This window comes from Rhinopithecus roxellana, chromosome 6 (genome assembly GCF_007565055.1).
Source record: "Rhinopithecus roxellana isolate Shanxi Qingling chromosome 6, ASM756505v1, whole genome shotgun sequence".
Lineage (NCBI taxonomy): Eukaryota > Metazoa > Chordata > Mammalia > Primates > Cercopithecidae > Rhinopithecus > Rhinopithecus roxellana.
Window position 1 is genome coordinate 30499733 of NC_044554.1, and position 12013 is coordinate 30511745.

Sequence of the window (12013 nt, forward strand, 5' to 3'; positions counted from 1 at the left end):
TAAGTTGCATGGCAAGTTTTACTGAATGCATGTTTTACTTAGACATACCAGATATTACAAATAACATCGTAAATGACTGTGTGTTTCAGGTGTAAATTCTAGAGTCTTGTCACCGGGAGCACACAGCAGGCAATGGTCATGAAAACATCTCTATCCAGGTCCTCTGGGGATCGTCCTCTCCCTTTAGAGCCTGGTGGCTTGTCACTCCGTGGTCCTCTCCTGGGCGCCACACCAGTGCACAAATGCTACACAGATTCCTGCAGGTGCACTTGGAACTTGGGCTCACGATCAAAGAGAATTCTCAGCCTGTCTGCCAGTGTTCAAAGTTCAGGCTTCAGACTACCAAGTTTTTATCAACTGTTATTTCCATAACTCCCGCTATTTCTCTTTTTTTCTTGCAAGAAGAGATTTCACAATCTATACAAATTTAGAGGTGTGACTCTTCAATTCTGCAAAATTCTTAACTACTGCCAGTTCTGGAAATCCTTGTGGCCTCAGCAGAATTCTGGAGCTTTCTTACTTCATGCCCACGTACCTACATGTGGACTACAAGGACTTCTGTTATCTCAGGCTGATTTACCTTTTCCCTAGAACATCAATAGCACAGTTTAAAACACTGTCTCAGCCTGGCATGGTGGCTCATGCCTGTAATCCCAGCACTTCGAGAGGCCAAGGTGGGTGGATCGCTTGAGCCCAGGAGTTTGAGACCAGCCTGGGCAACATGGCAAAACACCAAAATACAAAAATTAGCCAGTCTCATAACCTGGTCTCAAAATAAATAAATAGATAGAAATTTTAAAAAGTATTTTAAAAAATCACTGTCTCTACCAGTTCCCACCAGTTTCCAACAAAATCAATTGCACCTACTTCACTTCCTGTTTATTAATGCTCAACCTATTTGATTTACTTAGAACTGAAGCATTTTCCATGCAAGTTTTCATTTATGTCAAAGATTTAAAGTGATACAGGAAACAATAATTTTAGAGAAATCTCATTGCTTTATTACTACTAACAGTATTTAAAATTTTTAGGCTAAAGTTTAAAAATCCTTACTATTGATGGATTGCTTTTTAAGTTAGGAGTTCCTTTAGAGATACTGTGGTTTGAGGCACCGATTTCATGGAACTTTATGTGCTGAGTGGTTATACGGGGTCACGTAGGACTGAAGTCATAGCTTCCCGTAGAGACGCCGTCTGCAAGTACAATGCCAGCTCCGAAATGGCATTTGCATGAACAATTTCCATGCAGGATTCCCTTTACTGAGCTCTTATTTTGTTAAAGTTGCCTTATGTTCTCTTAATAACATTAGTTATCATTAATATAACGGAGAAGGTGCTTTCAGAGCATCTTGGTAAGGGGTGTTTTCTTTTATCCTAACATAAACCACTTTGGCAAAAAAGCATGGGAACAGGTCAGTTTCATGCTGGATATTCAGAGAATATGAAACATCCAGGCATGCAAGAATGCAACAATCTGGCCGGGCACAGTGGCTTATGCCTGTAATCCTAGCACTTTGGGAGGCTGAGGTGGGCAGATCACGAGGTCAGGAGATCGAGACCATCCTGGCTAACACGGTGAAACCCCGTCTCTACTAAAAATACAAAAAAATAGCCGGGCGTGGTGGCGGGCACCTGTAGTCCCAGCTACTTGGGAGGCTGAGGCAGGAGAATGGCATGAACCTGGGAGGTGGAGCTTGCAGTGAGCCGAGATCGCACCACTGCACTCCAGCCTGGGCGACAGAGCAAGACTCCGTCTCAAAAAAAAAGAATGTAACAATCCCTCCAAGTCTTCATTTTCATGGAAGTGTCAGAGCATCTCATGGGTTTCCTTAAACTTGGGGGTGCTAAGACCCTTCAGAGCTTACATTTAGGTATGAACTTGTCACTCTCCTCCCAGGCTTGTAAGAGAGAGTTAGCAGAGCTAGGTAATTGGAAGACAAGGTGCTGACAACTGGATCTGAGGACAAGCCCATCCTGATGCCTGGCCTGATTCTAACTGATCTCTGGGCATCCGTGGGGCCTGGAGAAAGAAAATGCCACAGGGCACCGGATTTGGTGGGAGCTGACACAGGAGCAATAAATTCCATTCCCCTGTTCATGTTTTGGTGTGGGGTTGGCTTCTGGAAAAAACAAACAAACAAACAAAGTGGATTAAAAGGTGGAAAGATGGTGATCAATAAGCTACTAATTTGTTCTCACATTTATTTTGAGGCTACTAAGTAGCTGTCAGACACATGAAATAGCCTAAAGATTATAGACAAAGATATTTTGAAAATTTTGGCAACATTTGCTTTTAGAATTAGTTGGTTCCAAAATTTTAAAACACATCATTTTAATTTTTATTAGCTTTATTGAGCTATCATTCACATGTAATACACTAATTCAGGGTTTACAGTGGTTTTCAGTATATTCAAGGAAATGTGCACCCATCACCACCGTCAATTTTAGAACTTTGTCATCATCCCCCAGAGAAATCCTGTACCCACTAGCGGTCACTCCCCATTTCTCCCTAAGTTTCCCCAGGCAACCACTAATCTTCGTTCTACATTTCATATAAATAGAATCATACATGTAGTATTTTGTGATTGAATTCTTTCACTCAGCATGATGTTTTCAAGGTCTGACTATGTTGTAGCATGAATCAGAACCTTATTCCTTTTAATTGCCCAGTAATAGTTCATCATCTGGGTAGACCACGAATTATTTATCTATTCATCATTTGGTGGACATTTGGGTTGTTTCCATTTTTTGAGTAATATGAATAATGCTGCTATGAATATATTTGTGTACAGAGCTTTTGTGTGGACACCTATTTTCACTTTCTTGAGTATATACCTAGAAGTAGAATTGCTGGGTCATTACGTTAAGTGAAATCAATCAGGTGCAGAAAGATAAGTATCACATGTTCCCCTTATACGTGGAAGCTAAAAAGAAAATTTGAGCCCCTGGAAATAGAGAGCAGAACACTGAGTCGTAGGGCCTGGGAAGAGTGGTGAGGAGGAGACTATGGGGAGAGGTTGGTTAATGGATACGAAATGACAGCTAGATAGGAGATATGAGTTCTGGTGTTCTGCAGCACCGTAGGGTGAAGACGGTTAACTGTAATTTATTGTATATTCTCTCAACAAATTAGAAGAGAGGGTTTTGAATGTTTATGGCACAAAGAAATGATAAATATTTTTGGTGATAATATGCTGATTACCATGATTTGATCATTATACATTGTATACATGTATGGAAATATCATTCTGTATCACATAAATATTATGTGCCAACTAAAAGTAAAAGGGAAAATATCTAGTAACTGTTTAATATTTTGAGGAAGTGTCAAAGTGGCTGGCATCATCCTGTATTTCCACTGGCAATGGATGAGGGTGTCAATTTCTCCATATCCTTGCCAGCCAGCACTTGTTATTACTTGCCTTTTTAGTTATAGCCATCCTAGTGGGGATGAAGTGGTTTTAATTCTGGCTTTGATTTGCATATCTCAAATGGCTAATGATGTTGAGTATCTCTTCATGTACGCACTGGCTATTTGTAATCTTTTCTGGAGACATATCTATTCATATTCTTTGCCCATTAAAAACATTGTGTTATTTATTGAGTTGTAAGAATTCTATATTTTGGATATAAGTCCCTTATCAGATATGATTTGCAAATATTTTCTCCCATTCTGCAGGTTGCTTTACACTTTCTCGATGATACATTTTGTAGCATAAAATATTTTAATTTTGATGAAGTCCAATTTATCTATTTTTTCTTTTGTCATTTGTATAGTTCCAACATTTTGAAAGAAATATCTAGCTCTTCAAGATAGAGATGAAAGAGTTTCAACTTATAGATCTGATGGGAAGTTCATTATTAATGCCACACTTAGAAGATGAGGAAATAAGATACTTAGAAGCAAGAAATAAGAAAACAGAAATGGAAATTAAAAAAAAAAAAATACTGGCTAACTTCAGTTGACTACAAAGATCTCTGTCAGTCATGGTCCAGGCCAGAAGCAGGTGGAATATTCAGATGGGCTGACTGGGGAGAACTTAATCAAGGGCCTTTTCTATAGAGGCATTGATAGTGCAAGGAAACCAGGCATTACGATGAAGCCCCTAGGGCTGGCAATGCTTCAAGGTTGCTATCCCAGTGTGGTGAACAGGGAGGGAGCAGGTACTGAAAGCTAGTGAAGTGGGAGAGTTCCCTGATTCCCCCTGCAGCACATGGAACAAGGGTGTGGCTCACCTGCTTGGTTGCCCTACAGCTCAAACCCCTAGGGGGAGCATGAAGACTGGCAGGTACAGAGGACGGGATGAATGCTTTGGGCTCTCGGCCCCATAGCAGTGTCTAGGGGTGGGTGTCTGCAACTCCCAGGCGGGCACGTGTAATCCAAGCTCTTTCGGATTTGCCATCTGCAGATGGCTTGTGTGCCAATCAGCTCAATGGACCCTCTGCCTTATTACTAGAGCAGAGGGCCAGTGTGACAGCCTCTGTATCCTGAGCTCTGGCCCAGTGTCTCAGAAGAATCGGATCACACATGGGCTCCAATGATGAGTGCAAGTTTTTATTGAGTAGTGGAGGCGATGTTCAGCGAGATGGATGGGGAGCCAGAAGGTGGAGGGGTGAGGGAAATAATCTTTCCCTGGAGTCGGGCTGCCCAGCAGCTGGACCCTTCTCTAACCACCCTGGCCGACCTTCCCTCGGCATCCAGACGTCCCTCTTTTTTTCCTCTGTTGCATCGTTCTGCTATCACTGGTCTGCTGGTCTCGACATTCAGCTGCTTGTGTGCATACCCACTAAGGTCTCGGGTTTATATGGGTACAGGATGGGGGGCTTGATTGGCCCGAGTGGTCTTGGCAAATGCAACATTCGGGCATGAAAACAGGAGTGCCTGTTCTCACTTAGGTGTGTGGCACAGGCTTGAGGGTGGAGCCCTCACCAGGGACCTGGCCCTTCTCTACCCAGCACTTCCCTGCCCAACTCCCATGTCACTAGTTACAGGGAAGGGCTGTTTGGAGAAAGCCATGGCTTTTGCTAGAGGAATATGGCTACTGTCCACCTATAATCTGGCAAGGAGGACCCTGGAGGAATCATAACTCCAACTCTCTTTCTTCTCACTCTGTCATCTCCTGCCCATGCCATCTTAGCCGAACCCAAATCACACCAGGAAAAAGGTGGCCTAGTTGATACAGTCCACAAGGCCAGCCTCTGGGGCCACAGAACAAGGTGGAGTAGAATGAGGGGTGGATCGTGGAGCAGAAGGAGAACATCCAGTGAAGTCACTAGGTGGTGAGTCAGACAGTTTGTCCTTTTGGTGGGGGAGCAATTTACACTGAAGGTAATTCCCTCATCTTGTTTTTTAACTAGCCCCGCCCCATTGCTGTCCCTTTACCCAGAAATACTTGTCCCTCATACTATGTAAAATGTGATCTCTCACAAGGCTCAGCTCAGAAGCCACCTTCTTCTTGCTGCCATTCCTCAAAATTTACTCAGAAGTGATTTCCCTCCTCAGAAGTTGTATTAGTCAGGGTTCCCCAGAGCACCAGAACTCATAGGATATGTATATAATATTATATGAAGGGGAGTTTATTAAGTAATAACTCACGTGCTCACAAGGCTCCACAATAGGCTGTCTGGAAGCTGAGGAGCAAGGAGAGCCAGTCCGAGTCCCAAAACTGAAGAACTCGGAGTCGGATGTCCAAGGGCAGGAAGCATCGAGCACAGGAGAAAGCTGTAGGCTGGGAGGCTAGGCCAGTCTAGTCTTTTCACGTTTTTCTGCCTGCTCTATATTCAAGCTGTGCTGGCAGCTGATTAGATGGTGCCCATCCAAATTAAGGGTAGGTCTGCCTTCCCCAGGCTACGGACTCAAATGTTAATCTCCTTTGGCAACACCGTCACCTACACGGCCAGGATCAATACTTTGCATCCTTCAAACCAATCAAGTTGACAGACTTAACCATCACAGAAGTCTTACTTGTGGATCAAACTTCCCACAAAGTGATTCTACCTTTTATTGTTATTTACAGATACCCCATATGACTCTCACTGTGCAATAAAGTCCAGACGGAACCATTTTTATTTATCCTTGTACCACTTGCAGAACCTGCACAGTTTCCTGATGTTACACAGTGCCTCAGCTCAGATTGATGAAAGAGTGGATTTGGGATCAGGCATTATTAAATCTTCTTGGAATCTGCTAGTTGGAAGGGTCCTCAGATGTATTTCCAGTTTTGACTTAGCTATTTCAGGTTACTACTCGGCAAAGCCTCTCCCTCCAGGTGGGGGACACTGTTGGTGGGGGACACTCAGCATTTCTCCTTCTTCCTCTAACATAGCCCTGACTTGTTTCAAGCCTCAACCCTCCACTAAGTGGCCAAGTATCAGAGGGAAAGCTTATCCTAGGCTGAAATAATTTAAGGATAATATGTTCCCTTTTGTCAAAAATTGGTTTGGAAACGGAAATGTGACCAAGTTGTGGCTGCAGAGCCCCGAGGAGAGATTTGCTTGTGATTTCCAAGGAAGTCCTTCCTTCCTCCTTAGAGAGAAAGTCCAGTTGTTATTGGCAGCCACTTGACACCTAGGAGGAGAGCCAATTTCAAGATGAAGATGTCAAATATAGATTGTGGGCTGGGATTTGAAAATCTAGGATGTTGCTAACATCATTGAGGGTAACCTAAAGTCTGCTTTATCTCTGAAATTCTCTTTTTATGAATAAATATATTTCCTTTTTGGAAAGACCTTTGAGTTGGGGTTTCTGTTACTCCGTATCTGAAAGGAGGCCCAGACACCCTGCCATTGTTTTCCTCTTCAACTCTGCTGATATAAAAGCCAATACATAATTGAAGAGTTCTATGAATGTTTAGACTAGCTCTGTGCCCAGGAATGTAAGAATGGTTTGTAACAGAGACCCTGTCAAGCCTGAAACATTATATCTCATTTTACTAGCAGCTAGTACTCTGGGGGACGGGAGTTAGCACTGTATTTATTCTAGAATCTTGTTGATGTGCTGCCTCATGTCCCTTACATTGGGCCTGATTTTTTTTTTCAGAATAGTGTCTGTAAAATGTGAAAGGTATTTTCTATTCCACATACATGAAAACCCCTTTGCTTCCTCAAGGTAAGAATGGGCCTTAAGCTCTGATCCCAGGGTAGATCAGCAACAATATTTGCCAAAACAAAGCCATGTTTCCCAAAGAGGCCTTTCCACCCAGCACTCTTAGCAGGACCTGATGCTTCACACTAGGGAGGCAATAGGGCTGTTTATACAGCAAATGGACAAGCCACATTCACAGTGAGATTTGTTTGGCCTTTCCTTGCAATTTGTTTATTTCCTGAGACGGAGTCTTGCCCTGTCACCCAGGCTGGAGTGTAGAGGTGCGATCGTGGCTCACTGCAATGTCCACCTCCCAGGTGTTCAAGCGATTCTCCTGCCTCAGCTTCCCCGAGTAGCTGGGACTACAGGGACGCACCACCACGCCTGGCTAATTATTGTATTTTTAGTAGAGATGGGGATTTCTCCATGTTGGCCAGGCTGGTCTCGAACTCTGGACCTCAGGTATCTGCCTGCCTTGGCCTCCCAAAATGCTGGGATTACAGGCGTGAGCCACTGAGCCACCGCAATTTAAGCAATTTATGTCAAACCAGCTCTTAAGTAAAGTCCATGTCGAGTGATTACTGGAGTCACTTCGGCAGGCAAGGGGAGTGGGCTTATTATTATTATTATTATTATTATTATTTTGAGATGGAGTCTCACTGTGTCGCCCGGGCTGGAGTGCAGTGGCGTGATCTCAGCTCACTGCAACCTCCGTCTCCCGGGTTCAAGCGATTCTCCTGCCTCAGCTTCCTGAGTAGCTGGGACCACAGGCACGCACCACCATGCCTAGCTAATATTTTTGTATTTTTAGTGGAGACGAGGTTTCACCCTGTTGGCCAGGATGGTCTTGACATCTTGACCTCATGATCCGCCCGCCTCGGCCTCCCAATAGTGCTGGGATTACAGGCATGAGCCACCGCCACAGCCCGGGGCTCATTATTGGCAGAATTTCTGGTGACCTAATTAGCGATTTCCAAGTACTTGTCTTTCTGGGTAGAAGGATCTCATTTTCCTCCATCTATTTCTTTAAGCAGGAATGGACAAAGCCCTGTAATTGGCGTTTGAGAGGGAGTGAGGTAATACGCTGGAAGTAAAGGCAGGGATTGAAGACCATTTTATTGGGCGCCTGTGGCTGAAGAATTGAAAAAAAATCAATTAGGAAAGGGAGAAAACTAGGGGTTTGGAGCCAGGAAAGAAGGAAGAAAAATGTATTTTTTTTTTTTTTTTTTTTTTTGAGACGGAGTCTCGCTGTGTCGCCCAGGCTGGAGTGCAGTGGCCGGATCTCAGCTCACTGCAAGCTCCGCCTCCCGGGTTCCCGCCATTCTCCCGCCTCAGCCTCCGAGTAGCTGGGACTACAGGCGCCCGCCACCTCGCCCGGCTAGTTTTTTGTATTTTTAGTAGAGACGGGGTTTCACCGTGTTAGCCAGGAGGGTCTCGATCTCCTGACCTCGTGATCCACCCGTCTCGGCCTCCCAAAGTGCTGGGATTACAGGCTTGAGCCACCGCGCCCGGCCTGAAAAATGTATTAAGAGGAAGAAAGAATATAGCAATACGAAAGAGAGTTAAATGTCAGGCTCACCTGGGTACGATTAAAGAAACATATTTAACATTAAAGAAACATATTTAAACCCGTTACCACAAATAAACATATTTGTGGTAACAGACAAAAAATACATTTATTGGTGGTTCCTAACTGAAAATATCCTGCAGGACTTTTTTTCAAGGTTGGTCAAAAAAACTCAAAGAAAAAGATTTTTCGAGTCATATTTTTCTAAAGGCTGTGGTCTTCTGATCAATCAGATAAGAAGCATTTATTGCCTAAAATCAAGTAGGAAGGATCTGTTCGTTTTCTGAAGTCCTGTAGTTGCATAAAACTGACCTCCCAAGTAATTCTTCCTTGTCTCTTTTTAATCAATAAATCTACATTCTAGATTGAAATTGACCATTGCTTCCAGACATGTGTGGGAGTCCAGAATATGCCACTCCAAAAGAAGGAGGATTGTTGGGCTGAAGACAATTAAGAAGAAACAGATGCAGAAAAGCTCGCTGCCCTCCATTTGCTTAAATGCAGGACAGAGATTTACAAAGATAAAAGGCATCCTGCCCCTGTCTGTTACCAGGGAGAACGAAGGTTAACCACTGAAGACAGTTTTAGACCATTATCTGCCAGGAGTTGGAGCCAGAGGAATCTACCTGAACATGCATTACCAACTCGCCTTTATCTACTTTATCTACTTGCTTCCCTGCTGAGAAGCCCCCTCTAGAGACCCAAAGTCCTTTTCCTTTGTCCTGTCACTTCTCTAAAAATCACTATTCTTTGTTGAAGATGCTATACAAGCTGGAATTCAAAGCTACTTCTTTGAGAACTACTCCTTCCCTGGGTGTCTGCCATGTAGATGTGAAATATACATGTAAATAAACTTGTTTTTCTCTTGTTAATCTTTTTTTTTTCTTCCTTTCTTTTTTTTTTAATGGGGTCTATTCCAACTAAGAACCTTATGAAGTGGCCAGACGTAGTGGCTCACGCCTGTCATCCCAGCACTTTGGGAGGCCAAGGCAGATGGATCACCTGAGGTCAGGAGTTCGAGACCAGCCCGGCCAACATGATGATATCCCGTCTCTACTAAAAATATAAAAATTAGCCGGCATGGTGGTGGGTGCCTGTAATCCCAGCTCCTTGGGAGGCTGAGGCAGGAGAATCACTTGAACCTGGGAGGTGGAGGTTGCAGTGATGCAGTGAGCTGAGATCATGCCACTATATTCCAGCCTGGGCAATGGAGCAAGACTCCGTTTTTTGTTGTTGTTGCTGTTTGTTTTTTTGTTTGTTTTTTGTTTTTTAAAAAGACCTATGAGGATTGAGGAAACAATTATTTTTCTTCCCCTACACATGATTTTGTGCCTGCTGCATAATTTTTTTTGTTTGTAATATCAATGTGTCTCAAAGTGGTCTGTGGGCTACCAACTTCAGAATCACCTGAGATGCTTGTTAAAAAGTATATGTTGTAGGCTCCACAACAGCTGCCATGGTCCAGCATCTCCAGAGATGAGGTATTTTTTAACGGTATCCCAGATTTTATTAAATTCTAATGTTGAGAAACAGTGGTCTAGATTTTAAGACAAGATCCAGGTCATTTATTTTTGTTCCCTTCTGATGCCTAGCACATAGAAGGTACTTGATAAATATTTTTTGGAGAGATGAATCTAAGAAAAGTGAAACTGTCTAAAAACTTGCCTCTGAATTTCTTTACTGTCCTGTCCCTACCTATCTGCAGAGTGAGCCTTACCTGTCTGTTCATAATCTTCTGCATGTTGGGATTTGTGGTGGTGACAGTGGGTGCAGCAATGTGAGAGGCATTAGCAGCGTGTCTTGCCCAGGTGATTCCTGCAGCAGGAACATGGCTGGGCTTCCATCTGTTTAAGCCTCACTCTCAGGCCATTCTGTTCATCCTATAAACTACCCAGGATCATTTCAAGAAATTACTTTTCTGTTAGTTCACCAGTGTAGTCAGGATCTGGCCAAGAAACAGCATACACACAAGTTATTTGAACAGTAAGAACTTAATATAAAAAGTGTTAACTAGGTAAAAATGTGTTCATTATAAAGTTATAACAGGATAAAAAGAGAACTCTAAGGTCTCATAGAGGTCGCAACTGCTGCTTCCACTCCCAGGGTTAAAGAAACAATAAGAAAGGGGAACAAGTAGGAACTTAGAGGTGGGGCACCTGGAGCTCAAACTCAGACCTTCAAGGTGGGAGCTCTGCACTGGTTCTGGTGAATGTGAGATGGGCAGTATGAGGTCGGGTCTGCAAGTGCTGGAAAAACTGCAAACTACAAACTACATTCAAATGCTTCTGCAGAAACGAAGTGCTGCTGCCAGGGTGAAGAAGCATTGCTAGGGTGATCCTCACAGTGAACAGACAGGAGGAAACTCAGCCTTTCCTTCTCCTCTAGCCTTGCAGTCTCCCTTTTGCTCCCTTTATTGCCAAAGGCCAACCTGGGTCCAGCTGGCAAAGCAAAACTCAGTTGTAGCTGCCCTGACATCACAAAGCTGAGCATAGAAGGGAGGAGTTGGAGCTGAGACATCCATGGCTTAATGATGGGCACAGCTAGGTAGCTCACTATTGCTCACTGTCTTGGATGCTTTTATTCCACTATTCTCCTCTGAACACCTTGTAATTTGGTCTTAATTCCTGAGATGATTTTGTCTTTTCTTTCGCTTTCTTTTCTGATCTAAATAAATTGTTTTACATCTCCTTTTTGTCTGTTTCTATTAGGAGTTTTTGTTTGTTTGTTTGTTTGTTTTTGAGACAGGGTCTCACTTTGTCACCCAGGCTGGAGCACAGTGGTGCCATCTTGGCTCACTGCAGCCTTGACCTCCTGGGTTCGAGCAATTCTCCTGCTTCAGGCCCCACAAGTAGCTGTGACTACAGGTGTGTGCCACCATGCCTGGCTAATTTTTGTATTTTTAGTAGAAATGGAGTTTCAACTTGTTGGCCAGGCTGGTGTTGAACTCCTGACCTCAGGTGATCCACCCAACTGGGCCTCCCAAAGAGCTGAGAGTACAGGCGTGAGCTACTGTGCTCAGTCTCTGTTAGGAGGTTTTTAATTCATGGTACTTTTTTTTGTATGTGTGTGTATACATTGCTGCTAGTTTAATTATATTTAATTCATGTTGAAGAATGTGCTATATAGTTTTTCTCTGCCTTATTTTGGAAATATTTGTATTGGTGGAAAAATTTGGATTCTTCCTGTTTTCTTCTTGTAGTAACTTCTTATGGTGGTTGCCTGCCTTCTTCTGTTCATTTTAAAGTGTCTTGGAATTATTTTTAAAATTTCAATAGGTTTTTGGGGAACAGGCAGTGTTGGTTACATGAATAAGTTCTTTAGTGGTGATTTCTGATATTTTGGTGCACCCATCACCTGAGCAGG

The 12013-nt window shown here is 43.3% G+C and overlaps 1 protein-coding gene across 1 annotated transcript in view; it reads right to left on the minus strand.

The window, feature by feature from the left end:
* The window catches only part of C6H7orf33 (chromosome 6 C7orf33 homolog), a 25746-nt gene continuing 13733 nt past the window's right edge, over window positions 1–12013 (minus strand). The window contains exons 2-3 of the mRNA XM_010369181.1: window positions 1865–2119; window positions 1–535 (exon numbers count right to left, since the gene is read on the minus strand). Of these exons, the coding sequence (XP_010367483.1) occupies window positions 461–535; window positions 1865–2119 (330 nt within the window). The 3' untranslated portion in view covers window positions 1–460. The remainder of the gene's footprint in view (window positions 536–1864; window positions 2120–12013) is intronic.